This window comes from Ovis canadensis, chromosome 1 (genome assembly GCF_042477335.2).
Source record: "Ovis canadensis isolate MfBH-ARS-UI-01 breed Bighorn chromosome 1, ARS-UI_OviCan_v2, whole genome shotgun sequence".
Taxonomy (NCBI): Eukaryota; Metazoa; Chordata; class Mammalia; order Artiodactyla; family Bovidae; genus Ovis; species Ovis canadensis.
In genome coordinates this window covers 201,294,930-201,316,052 of record NC_091245.1, presented here as the reverse complement: position 1 = coordinate 201,316,052, position 21,123 = coordinate 201,294,930, and the positions used below count along the sequence as shown (strand labels likewise).

At 38.6% G+C, this 21,123-nt stretch overlaps 1 protein-coding gene across 3 annotated transcripts in view; it reads left to right on the top strand.

The window, feature by feature from the left end:
* The window catches only part of TPRG1 (tumor protein p63 regulated 1), a 358,974-nt gene that overhangs the window by 264,062 nt on the left and 73,789 nt on the right, over positions 1-21,123 (top strand). For all 3 annotated transcript variants that reach the window (XM_069558084.1, XM_069558094.1, XM_069558103.1), the window contains one exon: positions 7,161-7,337. In XM_069558084.1, the coding sequence (XP_069414185.1) occupies positions 7,161-7,337 (177 nt within the window). The remainder of the gene's footprint in view (positions 1-7,160; positions 7,338-21,123) is intronic.

Sequence of the window (21,123 nt, the reverse complement as noted above, 5' to 3'; positions counted from 1 at the left end):
TTGTGGACATCGGGTTTTTATTAGAATACTGTGTTTACTTGAAGGGTCCCTTATTTTAAACAAATTGGAGAGGCCTGGGGAGAGAGTAACCAAATGATTGAAAGAATTGCATGTGGGTTATTTAGCTAAAGGTTTTATAAGACTTCCCTTAACTCAGGGGGAGGGAAATTGCTTTGCTTCAATGCCATGCATTTTTCATCTGTTTGTGTTTGAATAGCAAACCCAGATTGGATTCTCTTCAGGGCCTGGAACCCCAGTGGGTGCTAGGGAACATGTGTGGAATGAATGATTTAGTGGTTTCCTTCTGAGTTGCTGATTTCTGACTAGCCAAGATGCTGTCTTCCTCTTTCAAGGGCTGGTTATGCTAAGAGGCTGGAAGGGCACAGGAAAGAAGATTGGCTTATAAATCAGGTACAATCGCTGTACTCAGTGTCTGGGAAGATGTCTCTGATGAGTGGGGTGTGTGTGTGTGCGTGTGTATAAGTGTGTGTGTGTGCATGCGTGTGTATAAGTGTGTGTGTGCATACTGTATGTGTTTGAGGGAGTAACAGAATATTTTAGGGAGAAAGCTCTTTTCCAAATCAAAATTGACCTGACAGCCCTAGAAGAGCTGCTGAGAGCATTGTTAGGCATAGGGCTGGGCCACTGGCGAGGCATCTGGGATGGTCTGAGTAACAGGGTGGGGGGCCCTAGAAGCTTATGCAGATAGGTCCTGGCCTGTCATTGCTTGTTCGCTGTTGCCCTCTGCTGGCCAAACTGTTGTAGTCCCAGGAAACTGCAAATCTCCCTGAGCCACTAGGATCTTGGTTTTCATGAAGTCTGGGCCCCTTCTCCAGGAGAAGGAAAATGCAGTTAGTGCCGAGGAACAGCGGTGACGGGAGGGTGTGGCCAGTCCACTGCCAGCAGAGACAAGCCCTCATCGCTGAGGGGATGAATCTAATGATTCTAGCTTTTTATTCCACATTCTGTTCATTTGCTAAGGCTTTGTCTCTCTTTGGCTCTGTGCTGGGCACAGCGAGGGAACCCACACAGGGCTCAGTCACTGTCTCTACACCAGAGGGTCTCCCAACAAGTTTGGGGAAAATGGAAAGACAAGAACAGAAAGCTGTGACTGAGGCCACAACTGAGGCACTGCTAAATGCTTGTGTGTATTTAAAGAGCGTGTGTTCGACTTTTTGCGACCCTATGGACTGTAGCTCACCAGGATCCTCTGTCCATGGGATTCTCCAGGCAAGAATACTGGTGTGGGTTGCCCTTTCCTTCTCCAGGGGATCTTCCCAACCCAGGGACTGAACCCTCATTTCTTATGTCTCCTGCATTGAAAAGTGTGTTCTTTATCACTAGCACCACGAGAGATGCAATCTACTAGGGGTGAGGGAACTGAGGCGAAGGCACCATTAAACAGACAGAATTTAATATGAAAACTTGAAGGATAGGTGATTTTTTACTTATTTTTTAAAATATCTTACTATTACTCAGCCACACATACACACAAATGAAATAATGCCATTTCTAGCAACATGAACGGACCTAGAAATTGTCATAAGACCTAGAGATGTCACTAAGTGAAGTCAGAGAAACGACAATATCATATGATATTGCTTATATGTGAAATCTAAAAAAAATGATACAAATGAACTTACAAAACAGAAATAGGGTCACAGACATAAAAAACAAACTTATGGTTACAAAAGAGGATAGTGGTAAGGGGATAAATCAAGAGTTTGGGATTAAAATACACATAGTACTGTACACAAAATGAACAGTCAATAGAGACCTGCTGTGTAGCTCAGGGAACTACACTCAACATCTTGTGGTAACTTATGATGGAGGAGAATGTAAAAATATGTGTGTGTGTGTGTGTGTGTGTGTGTGTGTGGCTGAATCACTTTGCTGTATACTTGAAACTAACACAATTGTAAATCAACTATATTTCAGTGAAAACTAACAACATATATCTCTTTTATCATATGAGTAGAGCATTTATCATAAAAATTAAACTTTGATTAATGAAAGCATGGGGCCTCCCTGGTGGCTGAGACAGTAAAAAGTCCACCTGCAATGCAGGGGACCCAGGTTCAATCCCTGGGTTGGGAAGATCCTCTGGAGAAGGGAGTGGCAACCCACTCCAGTATTCTTGCCTGGAGAATTCCATGGACAAAGGAGCCTGGTGGGCTACAGTCCATGGGGTCACAAAGAGTCGGACTCGATTAAGTGATTTTCATCATCAATGAAAGCATGAGAAGAAACGAAAGTCACTTGAAATCCTACCATTCAGAAATGATTAGTGTTCACGTTTTGATCTACGTATTTTTTTGTCATCATTGTTACAAAATTGGAAGTACACTGAAGGTGCTACTTTGTATTCTGCGTTTCCTCATCCTTTTGGTATGAACATTTTCCCAATGTTACTGGTTTGTTTATTTTTTAGAAATATACTATTTTATGGGGGAGCATTTTGATGTGTGAACCAAAGGATGAGATTCTTGAAGCAGCATGAGGCAAACCATATAGACTGTACTACACAAGAACTGTTTAACACAAGAACTGAATTGTTCTTGTTCAGTTAAACTGTTTAACACAATTTAACTGAATTTAACACAAGAACTGTTAAATCTTTCCAAAATTTTTTTGATTTTTTTATTGGAGGACAACTGCTTTACAATAGTATGTTCTGCTATACATCAATAAGAATAAGACATAGGTATACACATGTCTGCTCCCTGTTGAACCTCCCTCCCACCTCCCACCCCTCCTACCCCTCTAGGTTGTCACAGGGCACTCGGTTGGGCTCCCTGTGTCATACAGCAAATTCCCAGGGGCTATCTGTTTTACACAGAGTAATGTATGTGTTTCAATGCTACTCTCTCAAGGAATTGCTACTTCTTCACTAATTCATTCCAGAACTATTTTGGGGAAACCTACTACTTTGGAGATAGAATGATAAGACCTGACTCTTTGACGTTTACAGTATAGGAGAGGAGACTGACATTAATTAGATAATCACAGAAATAACTATAAAATTGCATCTGGGATAAGTGCTGTGAAGGAGAGATGTGAAGTTTATGAAAGTACATATTAGAAACAGGAGAAGTAGTCATGGAGGTGGGAAAGCTTGCCAGAGTAAGGAGTAATTGAGCTCAGCACTGCAGGAGTTAAGTAGGTAAAGAAGGTTAGGAGCAACATGGCTGGCAGAGGGAATAACACAGGCAAAGTCCCTTCGGTAGGACTAGGCATGGCGAAACTGAAAAAAACTGGAAACTGAAAAAAGATCCCAGAGAAAGGAGTGCAGAGACTTGGCCTGAAATGACCTTGAAGAAATAGGTAAGGTCCAACTCTGCAGAACCTCAGACTAGGTGATTTTTGGTTTTTTTTGGTCATGTCTCCTAAGAACCATGGAGAGATATTGAAGTATTTGAAGCCAGAGTTGGGAGGCAAAGACCAAATTTGTTCTTAAAATTGTGTGCCTCATTGCAGTATCATGATGAGTCTGGGAAGGAACTAAAACATGTAGATGAACCACGTCCAGAGGGCTAATAGCCCAAGCCCAGTGAGAAGGGAACTGCAGTGGTCCAGGCAGGAGATGTGGGAAGACTGGATTAGAATGTTGAAAGTCAGGATGGAGAGAAGTGAGTGGTTTTGAGAGGCATTTGAGGAGTAGAATGTTTAGGACTTAGCATGTGGGGTGAAGAAATGAGAGAAAAAAGACTCTTAAGTCTTGGAGTCTTTAAGGAGGATTTCCCCCTAAGATAGAGAATGCTGGAAGAGGTCAAGGTTTGGAGGGGATGGTCATGGATGCTGTTTCACAGAGGTGATGATTCCAGGATGGGTATAGACCATCACAGCAGCTCCTTCCAGAGGTGGCTTTTACCACACTTGTACCCCACGCTGAAAAGTTCTTTATTTGACTGTTCGTGGTCCCAGGGAGAAAGCTAACACTATGCCTGCATTTGCTGCCTCCAAACTTATTTCAGGTCCTTGAACTACTGTTTGCTCTGTGTAAAGCATTGGGCAAGTCATTTATTGTAATGGTCTTTGGACCTTAGGTTTTTTTCTTTAAAATGAAGCTAATAGCATCTAGTCCAAAGGATTGTTGGGAAGATTAAACAAAAGCATTGGTATTCAAGGGCTTTGTGATCCTCCATGAATTTCACAGAATCATTATTGATATTCTTATTCCTATATTTGTTTTGAACATTACCACCAAACTTAAATTGCATTAATACTAAGAATATAAAATTCAGTGTTTTCTCCAAGAGTTCTTTGGGAAGAAAAGGTGTGATTGAAGTCTAAATAAATAAATATACCACCCAGAAGCTAGAGATGGTGGCCCCAAACTATTTATAAGCCTGTGTGTTTACTTGGATTCCAACTTTCCCAACATGAAAATTATGCAGAGTCTGTGTCACAGCAGAGTACTCTGTGTTCCTAAAAAGAACTCTCTTTTTTTCCCCCTGAATCCATCCTTTACCTTTTAAAATAAATCTCATTATGGAGTGCTGACATTTTCAGTAAAACCTTCAACCAAAATCTGAGGATATTTTAGACTAAAAACAAGCCTGGTTTATTAGGCACAGCTTATAACTTGCTGCTAAGTAGATACAATCTATTTAGAGAAATTTATGTAGATAGCTGATAAAATATTTCAGAATCCTCATCTTTTTCTGTCTAAGCCAGAGTGTTAAACAGATTATCGAGAATTCTCTCTTCTCTTGGTGGAGTAGAGTCTTGCAACATTGTTGGAGTGGATGGAAGCCATAGGACCAAGATTTAAACCGGATATCTTGACTCTACATCACTAACTCTACCTCCATATTCCAGCTGAATGACTTTAGGTGTGACCTTCTTCCAAGGGTGGTGGGGAGATGCAAAGCTAACCCTTGTACATGCACAATAGCCAGAAGATAATAAGGCCACAGCCTCATGGTTCTTTCTTTCTATGTCTGTTTCTCAATATTTCTCCCTCCTTCACCTCCCCTTTTCTCTTCTTTATCTATCCTTCTCTTCTTCCTCCCATTGATTTAACTCCTAACTTTGTCTTCCCTGTCTTTGAACCATATTGAGGAAGGGCATATATTGGGTTACCCAAGGTCACCTAGTCACTTACATGTCTAAGTCGCTCAGGCGTGTCCGACTCTTTGTGACCGCATGGACTGTACCCTGCCAGGTTCCTCTGTCCATGAAATTCCCCAGGCAAGAATACTGCAGTGGGTTGCCATTTCCCTGCCAAAAATAGTAACAGCTCCTTTATGAACCACTGATTGAGAAGTTTGCCCATGAATCCTCTCCCCAAATTTATGAGATGAGTATGGTACTGTCTCCATTTCACAGACAAGAAATGTGAGCTACAGACAGACTCGATGTCCAGTCTTACAAAGTTTGTCATTAGTAGAGCTGGATGTTTTCACCCCCACACTCAGCCGACCCAAAGGCCTCCAAAAGACTTACAATTGGCAATCAGTTATCACGACAGATATTTATTTATTGCAGGCTATTTGACAGGAACAGAGTAAGTAGCCCTGTACAGTCTCTGCCCTCATGGAGTGTGTGTGCGTGTGCACGTGTATGTAGGGATAATTCTCAGACCATAATCACTGGAATTGCCCTAGCCTCTGTACTTTGGTGTCCATTCTAACTTGTCAAGATTCACGTGGTATCAGTTACTAAACCTCTTATATATCATTCCTTCTTACAAATGCTGGTAAGAGCTGGAAATGACAATGGATCAGAATGCTTTGAAATAATGCAATGGGGATACAAGTTTACATCAGAGTTTAAGAAATCTTTGAATGAGGCATTCAAGACATGACTTGGACATCGAGTTTTCTTAGCCTACTATAAGATGGTGCTGGGCAGATGCCAGACCATTGGATTTGATCCTGAAATCGAAAGGGTGCCATTTAACAAAGTCAACAGGGAGGTAACATCACTCCTTTTGTATTTTAAGAATAGCACTGAGGTTTTGTGTGAGAATGGATGGGAACAGGGTGACCAGTCTTAATCTTTACATTAGATTGATGATTTGTAGTGGGAATTCAGATATGTATCAATCACAAATCATTCTTTTCAGTCTCTTGAAAGTAAAATGAAAGTGTCAGTCGCTCAGTTGTGTCTAACTCTTTGTGACCCCATGACCTGTAGCCTGCCAGGCTTCTCTGTCTGTGGAATTCTCCAAGCAAAAATACTGGAGTGAGTAGCCATTCCATTCTCCAGGGGACCTTCCCGACGTAGGGATTGAACCTGGATCTCTCGCAATTCAGGCAGATTCTTTAACATGTGAGCCACCAAGGAAGCCCAGTCATCCTTTCCAGTTTCTTAGGAAGACAAATATGCACTGAAAAAGTTATAATATAAGTCACGCAGTGCTGTATACAAAGGCTCTCGCAGACAGATAGCAAATGCTGCAGGTGAGAGGAATTTCAGACCATGCTCACTTTTTAAAAATAAGCCGCTGCTTTCGCTCTCTCTGTTCTCTCTGTTGAATAGATTTTTAACTCTCAGAATATTTCACTGCATACCCTGAAAGACTCTGAAAACTGAAGCAAGTCAACTCAGTAAACACTTACCTAGTGTCTGCTTTGTCTTTGGCTGGTAAGAATCATATTTCACTCATTTCACTGTATTTCCACCACAGGAAAATGATAAAATGAGCTCAATATGATAGAATAGCTTGGGTGGGGGTCAGTGAACCTCAATTCAAGTCTCCATTTTATCTTCATTCAGCAATTTGACCTTTGAAGATTAGCATAAACCAATGCTTAGTTGTCCAGACTGAGCTGAAATTAAGGGATATTTTTCGTGTCCTTTGAGAAGGATGGGCTCCATGAAGGTTTTCTAGAGAGCTGGGAAGATGTGGAGGAGCATGAATCAGTTGACTGCCAATGTGATACAATCTTGCTATTCCCCTGATGGAACCTGTCAAGGATAATCATCTCTGAGCTCTGCAGGCATAAAACATTTTCCTGGGATCCTCTGCCTCCCTCCTTCCTTGGTCACGGGGCCAGAATGAGAGAGAGAGAGAGGATGGCTTTCTTCAACTCCTCTTTCTTCCAAGGTGATAAACCTCATCATTTTTTGTGTTAGCAGAAATGTTTCAGTGAAGACGATTAATTTGGAAAGATTATGCCATCAACTTTTCTTCTCTGTGGTGATTTTTACAGGATAGACCACTGGAACAATGAGAAGGAGAGGATTTTGCTGATCACAGAGAAGACTCTCTTAATTTGCAAATATGACTTCATCATGCTCTGCTGTGTGCAGTTGCAATGGATCCCCCTGAGTGCTATCTATTGCATCTGCCTGGGCAAGTTTTCCTTCCCTGCGATGTCACTGGACAAGTGAGTGTGATGTCTTAGACTTGGGAAAGTGGTGCAGTGGGGGTGGGGCATGCAGGGAAAACAATCACAAAATTCACTTCTCCCTGTAACCTGGGAGAAGCCAGGGGAGAACAGGGAAGCTGTAGTTGAATTTATCAAACAATCCTGAGTTCCTACTCTATGTCAGATGTTCATGGATACGATTTTAACATTTCACAATTTACATAGTACTTTAATATGAGTACCTGACAAGTGAGTGGTTGAATGTAAAGTGGAAAGAGCTGGAGGGACATGGAAGACATGTTACTCACCTAGTTCATATAACAGAGATCAGAGAAACTTTCCTGGAGAAGCACTTGCAATATTTGACTTGGGGTAGGAGTCAGTCACAAAAGAACAAAAGCTTAAGAATATGCCAAACAGAAGGAAGAGAGAAGTCAAAGAAATGAAGGTGGAAAAAGGTGAAATGCCTCTAGGAAATTAAATTATTCTCTAAAGCATAATGGACAGAACTCATGAGAGCTAATAGCACTTCTTGAAAGAAGTCTCTTTCAAGAGATTTAGTGGAGGGGACACCAGCTCTCTTGGAGGTATTGACAATTACCAGGAGACCTGATGAGGTTTATGGCAGGGGATTGCTGAACTGAGTCAATTCTTGAGATGGGCTCAGAAGGAACTGAATTTCTTTGACATTTTAAGTCTGAGCCAGAGGCTAGCCATCTTCCTCTGAACTGTAAACTCTTTGAGGGCAGGTATCTTTGATTATTGTCATTGTTGTTCTTTAAGTACCTGGTATTGGGCCTAGTATGTAGTAAGAACTGAAAAATGTAAAATACTGAAAAAAAGCATAGGTTGATCAAGTGATTGGTTTTCTTTTCATAAAGCATATCCTATCAAAGACCTATTTTTTATTTCTTCTTTTCGTGGATGTTAGAAACAATTGATTCACTTCACTAACTTTTTGAACTGGTAGATTTTTCAATATCATATGCACATTGTAAACATATATTTAAGCAGCATAAAAATTAGTTACTGTCAGTATCTCTCTCCTATCCCAAACCTTAAGTTTTCCGGAATTGGAGATAATCAACACTTTCATGGTTTTTTTTCCCCCTTTGAGAAATAGTCTGTAAATATATAAGGATAAAATTGTCTTTAATGCATATATGTATATTTTATATATTTATAATATTTATCAATGCAAATATTTATCACAAATTATTTTACAGTGGGTACACATATCATAAAATACTTTGTTTCAAGCTATTTTACACAAAGATATACCTTGGAGACACTATTATATAATCATGGAAAGATTAACTTCAGTCTTTTTAATATTACAAAATATTCCATTTCAAGTCTAATCTATTTATCTAGCCCTATATTAATGGGCATTTAATCTTTTCCACTACAAGCAAATCTATGGGCTTCCCTCGTGGCTCAGTGGTAAAGAACCTGCCTGCCAATGCAGGAAACTAGGGTTCATTCCCTGGGTTGGGAAGATCTCCTGAAGAAGAAAATGGCAACCCACTCCAGTATTCTTGCCCGGAAAATCCCATGGACAAAGGAGCCTGGTGGGTTATAGTCTGTGTGATCTCAAAGAGTCTGATAACGGCAACAACAATAGGACTTTGCATAAATATGCAAATATATTTGTAATGTGAATTTCCACAAGTGGAAATATTAGGACAGAAGTCTTGTGAATTTTAATGATAGATGCTGCTGAATTGCCTTCTAAACAGGCAACAGCTGGTTATGCTCCCGTTAAGTATGAATCCTTTCTCATGTAGCCTCAACAAGATCGTGTTTTATGAAACTCTTTCTTAGCCAGTGAGATGAAGAAAAATATTTTTATTTTAATTTCCATCACTAGAATTTGAAGGAAGTTGAGGATTCTTTTATGTTAGAAAGTAGTTTTATCTATATTTCTATGAACTGCCTATTTTTGGCCATACCACATTTTTTTTCTGTTGAAACATTGATCTTTTTAAATTGATTTATAAGAGATCTTAATATATGAAGGAACTTGGTCCTCTTTCTGCCATATATTATTGCAAATATTTTTTTCCCATTTATCTTATTTCTTTTAACTTTCTAATGCTACATTTACTGTCTTTGAGTTTTCGGTTGTTAAACGTATCATTCTTCCAAGTTTCTAAGTTTATGTCTTTTTGAGAAAGGTTTTCTCCACCACTGAAATTACAAAATACATTTCCAAGTTTTCTTCTGCTGTTTTTATAAATTTTTTTGAAAATATTTATTTGTTTATTTATTTGACTGTGCTGGGCCTTTAGTTGAAGCATGCGGGATCTTCGATCTTCATTGTGGCATGTGAGATCTTTAATTGTGGCATATAGGATCTACTTCCGTGACCAGGGTTCAGACCGGGGCTCTCTGGATTGAGAACATGAAGTCTTAGCTACTGAACCACCAAGAACTTTTATTTTTAAAAATACTTAAATTCATGTTTCATCTGGAATTTATCTTAAGTAAGGAAAAAGATAAGCCATCAACTTTATTTCTTTATTCAGATGGCAGACTAGATTTCTCCACATTATTTATTCAATTCTCCCCTTTATCGATAAATATTATATTTTATCATGTGTATTTGTGTTTATTCTGAATTACCCATTTCACTTATTTCTTTATTAGAGTGCAAAATGCTTTTTAATTATTAAAGTACTTTATTACCATTTTAATATCTGCTGGAGTTATTCCCATCTTATTAATTTTCCTTTTTAAAGAATTTGTTTATTCACACATATTTATTTCTCCATGAGTTTACTTAATTTTTAAAAATTCTGTTGTTAATAGGATTTTCAAATATTAAATCAGCCATTCAGTCTTAAGATAAACACAGTTAGTTATAGTGTACTATCCTTTCTATATGTTGTTGAATTCAGTTTGCTAGTATTTTATTAAGGAGTTTTGTCTCTATGTTCATGAGGATATTAGTCTATTATTTTCATTCTTTTAGATGTCTTTGCCAAGTATTTAGATTATGCTGGTCCCATAAAAGAAGATGGAAAGTGTTCCCTTCTCTTCTATTTTCTAAAAGACTTTACACATAAGTGGTGTTATCTCTTCCCTGAAGGTTTGTTGAAATTTACAAGGGAAGTTTTCTGGGCCTGAGATTTCTTTGTGGGACAGTTTTAGATACTAAATTACTTTGTTTTATAAATACTGAGTTACTATTATTTTTCCTTCCATGGTAATTTTGGTAAATTGTATTTTTCCAGGAATTTGTTGTTTAAGGTGTTCATTTAAAGGCTAAAAGTTGTTACTATTCCATTATTATCCCTTTAATGTCTTCTTTCTTGATATCAGTGATCTGCAGACTCTGTTTTCTTTCTGGGAATGAATCTATTGATTTTGTTGCTTTTAATAAGAATATGCTTTTTACTTTGCCAATTATCATGATTGCTTGATTTCCAATTGATTTTTACTATTTTATTTTTTCCTCTACTTACTTTCAGCTTACTTTATTTTTTAAGTTTTTAATTTGAAACCCAAAACATTGATTTTAGGCTTTCCTTCTTTTATAATGTGAGCATTTCAGTTCAGTTAAGTTCAGTTTAATTGCTCAGTTGTGTCCGACTCTTTGCAACCCCATGAACTGCAGCATGCCAGGCCTCCCTGTCTATCACCAACTCCCGGAGTCTACCCAGACCCATGTCCATTGAGTTGGTGATGCCATCCAACCATCTCATCTCATCCTCTGTTGTCCCCTTCTCCTCCTGCCCTCAATCTTTCCCAGCATCAGGGTCTTTTCAAGTGAGTCAGCTCTTTGCATTAGGTGGCCAAAGTATTGGAGTTTCAGCCTCAACAGCAGTCCTTCCAATGAACACCCAGGACTGATTCCTTTAGGAGATGAGACTGGTTGGATCTCCTTGCAGTCCAAGGGACTCTCAAGAGTCTTCTCCAACACCACAGTTCAAAAGCATCACTTAAATTTATAAATTTCCTTCTAATAGCTGCTTTTACTACATCTCACAGATTTGGCTATGTTGTGCTTATACTATCATTCACTTAGAAATATTTTTCTTGTGATTTCTCCTTTGACACACAGGTACTTTAAGAGTCATATTGACAAATTTCCAAATATTTTGAATTTTTCTTAATATTTTAATGTTATTGAATTTTAATTTAGAGAACATAGTGTCTTTGACTTTAATTCTTTTAAATACACTGTAGTGTGTTGTTGCCAAATTCAGACTTAAATTGAAGAAAGTAGGGAAAATGACTAGACTATTCAAGTATGACCTAAATCAAGTTCCTTATGATTATACAGTGGATGCAAGAAATAGATTTAAGAGACTAGATCTGATAGACAGAGTGTGTGATGAACTATAGACAGGGGGTTGTGACATTGTGCAGGAGACAGGGATCAAGACAATCCCCAAGAAAAAGAAATGCAATAAAGCAAAATGGTTGTCCGAGGAGGCCTTAGAAATAGCTGTGAAAATAAGAGAAGCGAAGAGCAAAGGAGAAAAGGAAAAATATACCCATTTGAATGCAGAGTTCCAAAGAATAACAAGGAAAGATAAGAAAGCCTATCTCAGTGATGAACGCAAAGAAATAGAGGAAAACAAGAGAATGGGAAAGACTAGAGATCTCTTCAAGAAAATTAGAGATACCATGGGAACATTTCATGCAAAGATGGGCTCGATAAAGGACAGAAATGGTATGGACCTAGCAGAAGCAGAAGATGTTAAGAAGAGGTGGCAAGAATACACGGAAGAACTGTACAAAAAAGAGCTTCATGACCCAGATAATCATGATGGTGTGACCACTAACCTACATCCAGACATCCTGGAATGTGAAGTCAAGTGGACCTTAGGAAGCATCACTACAAACAAAGCTAGTGGAGATGATGGAATTCCGGTTGAGCTATTTAAATCCTGAAAGATGATGCTGTGAAAGTGCTGCAATCAATATGCCAGCAAATTTGGAAAACTCAGCAGTAGCCACAGGGCTGGAAAAGGTCAGTTTTCATTCCAATCCCAAAGAAAAGCAATGCCAAACTACTGCTCAGTTGCGCTCATGTCACACACTAGCAAAGTAATGCTCAAAATTCTCCAAGCCAAGCTTCAACTATACATGAACCGTGAACTTCCAGATGTCCAAGCTGGTTTTAGAAAAGGCAGAGGAACCAGAGATTAAATTGCCAACATCCACTGGATCATGGAAAAAGCAAGAGAGTTCCAGAAAAACATCTGTTTTTGCTTTATTGAATATGCCAAAGCCTTTGACTGTGTGGATCACAATAAACTGTGGAAAATTCTGAAAGAGATGGGAATACCAGACCACCTAACCTGCCTCTTGAGAAACCTATATGCAGGTCAGGAAGCAACAGTTAGAAATGGACACGGAACCATAGACTGGTTCCAAAGAGGAAAAGGAGTATGTCAAGGCTGCATATTGTCACCCTGCTTATTTAACTTATATGCAGAGTACATTATGAGAAATGCTGGGCTGGATGAAGCACAAGCTGGAATCAAGATTGCCAGGAGAAATATCAATAACCTCAGATATGCAGATAACACCACCCTTATAGTAGAAAGCAAAGAACTAAAGAGCCTCTTGATTAAAATGAAAGAGGAGAGTGAAAAAGTTGGCTTAGAGCCCAACATTCAGAAAATGAAGATCATGGCATCTGGCCCCATCACTTCATGGCATATAGGTGGGGAAACAGTAGAAACAGTGTCAGACTTTATTTTTTGGGGTCTCCAAAATCACTGCAGATGGTGACTATAGCCATGAAATTAAAAGACGCTTACTCCTTGGAAGAAAAGCTATGACCCACCTAGAACAGCATATTAGAAAGCTGAGATATTATTTTGCCAACAAAGGTCTGTCTAGTCAAGGCTATGGTTTTCCTGTTAGTCATGTATGGATGTGAGAGTTGGACTATAAAGAAAGCTGAGCACCGAAGAACTGATCCTTTTGAACTGTGGTGTTGGAGAAGACTCTTGAGAGACCCTTGGACACAAGGAGATCCAACCAGTCCATCCTAAAGGAGATCAGTCCTGAGTGTTCATTGGAAAGATTGATGTTGAAACTGAAACTCCAATTCTTTGGCTACCTGATATGAAGAGTTGACTCATTTGAGAAGATCCTGATGTTGGGAAAGATTGAAGGCAGGTGGAGAAGGGGATGACCGAGGATGAGATGGTTGGATAGCATAACCAACTCAATGAACATGAGTTTGGGTAAACTCCAGGGGATGGTGATGGATAGGGAGGCCTGGAATGCTATGGTCCATGGAGTTGCACTGGGTTGGACACGACTGAGCAACTGAATTGAACTGAAAGGAGAGTGTTAAAATCTGCTCTTATTGTGGGATTTTCTCTTGTATCTTTTATTTAATTTAATTTTTTTTTGCTTCATGTATTTTAAGAGTCCGTGTTATATTAATGCACATTCATGATTGGTATGTCTTTTTGATGAATTGAGCCTGTTTTGATTATGAAATGTTATTTTCTATCTCTGACAATATTCTTTCTAGTACTCTACTTTATATCTCTTATTATTATTGACACTATCATTTTATACTTACTTTTGCTTAGTATATATTTTTTCATTTATTTTCTTCCTCTTTTCATATTTAGAATGCTTTTCTTTTTGAGATCACAAAATTGGGTCATACTTTTAATCTGTTCTGATAGTCTCTGCCTTTTAACTGGAGTGTTTAGTCCTTTCACATTTTATGGAATTTTGATATGATTGAAGTTAAGGCTATTTTAACTCGTTTTCAGTCTCCCTCTTCTATTTTTTATTTCTTCATCCCCTCCTCATTGCCTTTTATGTTGCAGTTCTCATGCATATTTCTTTTATTGAATTTCAAACCCCAAAGGATAATAGTATAAATTTTGCTTTCAGAAAATCATATGTATTTCAAAGAAATTAGAAAACAAAATTATCTTTTATATTTATGCATGTTTTCAGTTCTTATGCTTTTTATTTGTTCCAGAAGATTCAGTTTCTCTTTGATGTCATTTTACTTATACAGGAAAAATTACTTTTTAGCATTTCTTTGTAATGTAATTTACTATGAAAAAAATTCTTATTTTTTGAGGGCTGGGGAGAATTTTTTGTTTAGCCTTTATTCTTAAGGAGTATTTTCTTTAGTCAGAGGATTCCAACTTGACATTTTTTTCTTTCAACATTCTTAAGATGTTCCACTGTTTTCTGGACTCCATAATTTCTGAAGAGAAGTCCACAATCATTTGAACTGCTCTTGCTCTATATATTCTCTAAATGCTTTCAAATGTTTCCTTGATCTTTAACTTCCAGAAATTTGACTATCATGTGCCTACTCCCTTGAGTTATGCTATAAATTCCCAGTTTTATTACACTGTTTAGGAAATGTCTTCTTTATTATTTCTACTCTTTGGGATTTACTAAATATTTTTACATGTCAATACTTAATTTATATTAACATTTCATAAATACTTGAGTGTGCAGTCTCTGCTTTTTTTGTGTAGAATTTGATAAATTTCTCATATATCCATTATCATTACACTATTTGTGTTTTGTCTGTCTTTGCCTATTATTTATTAGTCAAATTTTTTGGCCACTTGATCTGTCATAGACTGAGAGAAGAATTAAATTTTCTCTAAATACAATTCTTCTTTTTTGTTTTTTTACTTTGTATTTTTATATTATGAATGTTTGTGTTGTCTTGTTTGATGTAGGACCATTTATAGATGTTGAATCCTTATTTCAATCTTTTCATTATAAAAATTTCCTTTAATTTTTTCCTTGTTTTTGATCTTGTCTGCTGAGTATGGTAAAGCTTATGACCATTTTGTTTGAGGTTTCTTCATATATTTCTGCCTGATTTTTACTTTAAATTTTTGGGGTTTATTTTTTGATGTGTTCTTATATGCAACATATAATTGAATTTTGCTTTGTTATCCAACCTGAGGGTGTTTTAATTGGTAAGATTAACCCATTTATACATATTAATATGACCATTACAGTCTTAGTTCTGCCATCTTGATTTTTAGATTATTGTATTTTTCTAAATATATTACCATATTTTCTGTATTTCCTTTGCTTTCCATTGAGTGTATTTTTCTTTAAGCAAGAGTTTATAGCTTTTTTCTACTAGTGACTATAACTTATAGCATTCTTAATTCTATCTTTTTTATTATTATCTGTTTGCTTCTCAATAATAAACTCATCCCTATAATTTTTTTATAAATGCTTTTTAAATTATGAAAATATGCTAACACATTTACAAGAGACCTGGAAAATACAGAACAAGGCACATGTAGTTCCACTATATATTACAATTACTTTTTTAACTAGAAAAATTAAATTTTTAGTTGAAGTTTCAATATCAAACTCTCAAAAATTAATAGAATGAATATACAGAAAAGTCAAAGGATATAGTAGACCTGAAAAACACTATGAACCAATTCAGTATAGTTAAGATTGATACAATTTTCACACCTCAGTAGGATAAAAATTCTATTCCATTTCCCATAGACTATAAACTAGGAGACACTGAAACATACCCAGTTCATAAGACCAGGTGCAAGAATTTGATGGTCATTTTAAGGTATCTTTTTATATTGATCTCTAACATAATTCCACAGTGACAAAAGAACAGACTCTGTATGATTTCAATATCTATCATTCATTTTTAAAGTTGCTTAAAATTACCATTATTAGTTATATTATGTTTATGTAAAAAGTATGCTTCTACTTGATATGCCATCTTCATCAGTGTATACTAAATCTCCATGTGAAACGTAAGACATCTACATATTCATACTCTTCTCACAGTCTCTCATCCTTTACCTCCCTTCTTTCATTAGTCTTCTCAGATGAATTTCATTTTTTATGGCATGTTTCGATTTCCTATGAGGCATCCAATTATTACTATAGAAAGTTGGTGTAATTCCAGCCTTCTTAATTAATTTGTGCAGTTTTATTCAGATTTTCATTCTGGGGTTAGAGTAAGAAAGCTTGTGCCAGCAGCTGGCATGTTGTTAAAAGTTAAAGGTCTTTCTCTGGGACCCTGGGGTAGAAACAGTGTGATGAAGGGATGGTTTTTAAAGTTCTGCTGTTTTTTAGCAAACATCCGTGGTAGAGTTCTGGACTAGGGGTAGAGTGCTGGATTTCAGTTCTAATTTTACAACGGTTAACTTTGTTTCCTCATCTATCAAAAAGTCATTCATATTGTCATTTTGCTTCATTAATAGCTTTATTGCAGAGTTCTGATGCAATGGTTTAGAAGTACTTTACAATATGCCTTAGAGATATCAGGTGTTAACAAGTTCTGACTTTTTCCCCCAGATACAAGTTTTTATTAGAATGGAACTAAGTAGATTAATTTGATTGTTACCTTTATTTCCAAGTAAGTTGGCCCTTCTTGATTGGACATTGTCACTAATTTAAGTCAGAGGTCAGCCAGTAGCTGGCAGAAAAAGGAGGAAGAGGCAAGAGAAAATCAGCTGCTAAATAATCTTAAACTGGCTCACTCTGAACAGAGTGAGCAAATTGTTTTGTTATAAGAAAATGCAAATGACTTAACATTAGTGGGCTTCCCTGGTGACTCAGATAGTAAAGAATTTGCCTGCAATGCAAAAGACCCAGATTTGATCACTGGATTGGGAAGATCCCCTGGAGAAGGATGTAGATGGTAATACTGACAATGCTTATTTACCAAGAGCTGCTTCCCTGGTGGCTCAGAGGTTAAAGCATCTGCCTGCAATGCGGGAGACCTGGGTTTGATCCCTGGGTCAGGAAGATCCCCTGGAGAAGGAAATGGCAACCCACTCCAGTATTCTTGCCTGGAGAATTCCATGGACGGAGGAGCCTGGAGAGCTACAGTCCACGGGGTTGCAAAGAGTCGGACACGACTGAGCGACTTCACTTCACTTCACTTCTTACCTCCCCTGTGCCATTTGACCTTCAACACCAATAATAAATAGTACAAACTGAATACATTTTAGAGATGAGAGACGTGAGACCAGGAGAGGTAAGCAGAGATTCAAGCACAAGCAACTATTTAATATTAGAGTTGGGCTTCAAAATCAATTCTTCCAACTTCCCGTTCCGTGTTCCTTTCTTTTAATAAATAATGTTTGATCCCTTTTTTTCCCTCTCCTCCCCTCCCTCTTCGTCCCTCCCCTTCTATCCCCTGCCTTCTCTTTCCACCCCTGTTTCTCTCCCTTTGATCTTGCCTCTGTATTTTTTGTCTTCTCTCCTTTCCTTTCCTCCTGTCTATTCCTCTGGGTGAAGACAGCCATGCTTGTTCATATAGCTTCTTCTCTTAAGCCACAGAGAGGTCTTTTGGAACTTAGCAGAACAAGTGCCAGCATATCCCTTATACTGGTGCTTACAAAACAGAGTTGTTTTGTTTTAGTCACTGTTTTGCCTTTGGCTTAAGGTGAAGTGAGAGGGTGATGGGAAGAGACAACTAGAGGCTAAAGATCATTTATGTGTGAGATGAAGGAAGATATTCTTTAGATTAGAGCATTCATCAGACAGAAAACCAGGAAATGGCAAAAGGCCTGGCTTATCTTACAGGGTAAAACTGCCTTAACCAGTTGCTAGTACATAGCTTCTTGTACTAGTACAGAGCTTATTGTCTCTTATCTGAGATGAAAACATTAAATCTTATTTCTATCATAATTGGATTCATTCCCAGATTTTAATTAAAATTTAATTTTCATAATCTTGTATCTGTAACCTGTTAGAAAACTGAAGGAGGGAGAGGAAGACTCCATTTCTATGAAATTAACCATAAGGTTAAACCATGACCAATCTTAACTGCACCAATTTTCTTACTGTCTTAATTTAGACAACTCACTTTAATTCCTGGGCTCTCAGTTTCTGATCTATAAGATGTCAATTATAAAACTCCATGTCAGTCCTAACTCATAGGTCACTATAGATTTAAATGGTGGATGTGAGAGTGTTTTGTAAATTGTAAAGTATTAAAATAATCGTTACTAAAAGAGTTCTAAAATTCCACATTTACTTGATAACACTCCTATTTAAAAAAATATGCCCACAAGAGATAATGATGAGGAAACTGAGTGGTCAAGTGACTTGTTTGTTAACATGTAGGTACATGATATGTGTGTGTGTGTGTGTGTGTGTGTGCGCGCGCGCGTGCGCGCACGCGCGCGCTTAGTTGCTTCAGTCCTGTTCAACTTGGTGGGACTCTCTGGATGGTAGCCCTCCAGAATCCCCTGTCCATGGGATTCTCCACGACGGAATATTGGAGTGAGTTGCCATGCTCTTCTAGAGGGGATATTCCTGACCCAGGGATCGAACCCACATCTCTTACATCTACTGCATGGGCAGGCAGGTTCTTCACCACTAGCACTGCCTGAGAAGCCTATGGTGAGGTCTGAAACATGCGATCCTCTAATCTCAAATCCTTTGTCATGCAGGTAATTCCTACTAGCTATCAAATGCACTGTAATTTTTGTGAATAAATGGCCTCCATGTCATGACCTTTATTCCTATCTGAAATCTGTAATGAGGAGTTAAGAGTTTAGATAGCCAAGGGCTTTGAGTCCCTTGGACTGCAAGGAGATCCAACCAGTCCATTCTAAAGGAGATCAGTCCTGGGTGTTCTTTGGAAGGACTGATGCTGAAGCTGAAACTCCAGTACTTTGGCCATCTCATGTGAAGAGTTGACTCATTGGAAAAGACTCTGACGCTGGGAGGGATTGAGGGCAGGAGGAGAAGGGGACGACAGAGGATGAGATGGCTGGATGGCATCACCGACTCAATGGACTTGAGTTTGAGTGAACTCCGGGAGTTGATGACGGACAGGGAGGCCTGGCGTGCTGCAAATCATGGGGTCACAAAGAGTCGGACACAACTGAGCGACTGAACTGAACTGAGAGCTTAGAGAGCAGGTTCTGGAGTCAGGCTACCTGGGAGCCAAATCTGCTCTGGGTGGCCTAGAGCAAGTCACACTACAATCTGTGCCTCAGTCTCTTCACTTGGAAACTGGTGAGGGTAATAGTATCTATCTCAGTCTATGTTAAGGATTGAATGAGATAATACATATAAAATGTTTAGAAAAATATGTGGTGTGTAATAAGCACTTGAAGGATTGAAGGATGTGAGCTTCTGTAATAAGTTTGGGAGAAAGACACTGGTTTAGGATTCAGGGATCTGGGTCCTGATCTCTTTTCTTGATCAAAAAAGTCTCCTCCCCTTGCTAAATTTCAGTTTCCTCACTTACAAATGTTTCAGATTTTTTTGTAATGAGGTGTAGCTGATTTTCAATGTTCTGTTAGTTTCAGGTATGTATCAAAGTGATTCATATATATATATATATATATATACATACATACATATATTCACACACACACACACACACACACACACACACACACATATATTCTTTTTCAGATGATTTTCCCTTATAGGTTTTTACAAAATACTGACTATAGTGACCTGTACTATATAGTAGGTCCTTATTGCTTATCTATTTTATATATAGTAGTATGATCCCAGGGACGGGGGATCCTGGTGGGCTGCCGTCTATGGGGTCGCACAGAGTCGGACACGACTGAAGTGACTTGGCAGTATGTATGAGGGCTTCCCTCATAGCTCAGTCAGTAGAGAATCTGCCTGCAATGCAGTAGACCTGAGTTTGATCCTTGGGTCAGGAAGATCCCCTGGAGAAGGAAATGGCAACCCATTCCAGGATTCTTGCCTGGAGAATCCCATGGACAGAGGAGCCTGGGAGGCCCCAGTCCATGGGGTCGCAAGAGTCGGACACGACTTAGCAACTAAATCACCACATAGTGTGTATATGTTAATCCCAAACTCTCAATTTGTTCCTAAATCTCTAAAAAATTTTGACTCTTTTTTTCCTTTTGGTCTTGAAATCCTGTGCTTTTGTGGTATTCTATCGATGAAGCAATTTTCCCAAAGTCATTCATCTTAGAGGGCTGAATGGTTTTACCTAATCAATTACTCCTATGAAAAATGTCTCCAAAAGATTTTCTGCTAGAAAATATTATTGCTGTCACATTGACATGCCAACAAAACCTGAGGGGGACGGTCAGCCAAGAAATGCCTCCTTGCAAGAGTAGGCATTGCACATTTATCTCTCCGTGCTGCTTAAAATTTGCATTGTGCTGGGAATTGCTGGATGCGGTCACACCTCATACTGTCTGTAGAGATGCTGTGAAAACAAGGGCTGGGAGCTGCCCACTGTTGACCTAGTATAGCAGGAGAAGGCACGAGAGAGGAGGGCATTCCAGACGTTACCCCATCACCTCAATCTTGCTCCTTTGGATCCAGAGACCAGTGAGCCGCTCCATGCCCCCAGGGTCCTAATTTGGCATCTCTTTCTCAGACAAGGGCTTCAAAGGGCCTCTCCTCTGCTCTGGGGGAAGCCGGCTCATGGCCCAGGCCGATTCTGCTGGCTTCGCGTCTGTCAGTGCGTCCTAATCACTGTTATAAGTGTGGTTCTGCCGAACACCTTGTGAAATAGTTTCCTATTGCTCCAGCAACATCTCCTGTCTAGACAATCTAATTATGAGCGCAGAGCAAACAGCTGAAGTGTTTGCTGCCCCCAAGGGTTGCCTAACTCTAGGAGTGGGGGTGGAGGACAGGGGAAGGGAGGGAGTGGATGGCACTGGTAGCTTTTTGTTGACTTGACCAGAAAACTGAGTGCTCCAAAAGAATCTGGTTAACTTTTAATTAAAAAGAAATGATCTGGTGGAAGCTGGCACTTTGTTGTTTATCCAAACTCAGTGGAAGATTAAACATAGCGATTCATTTCCCTCCAATCACATCTTTTTCTTGGCTTCAA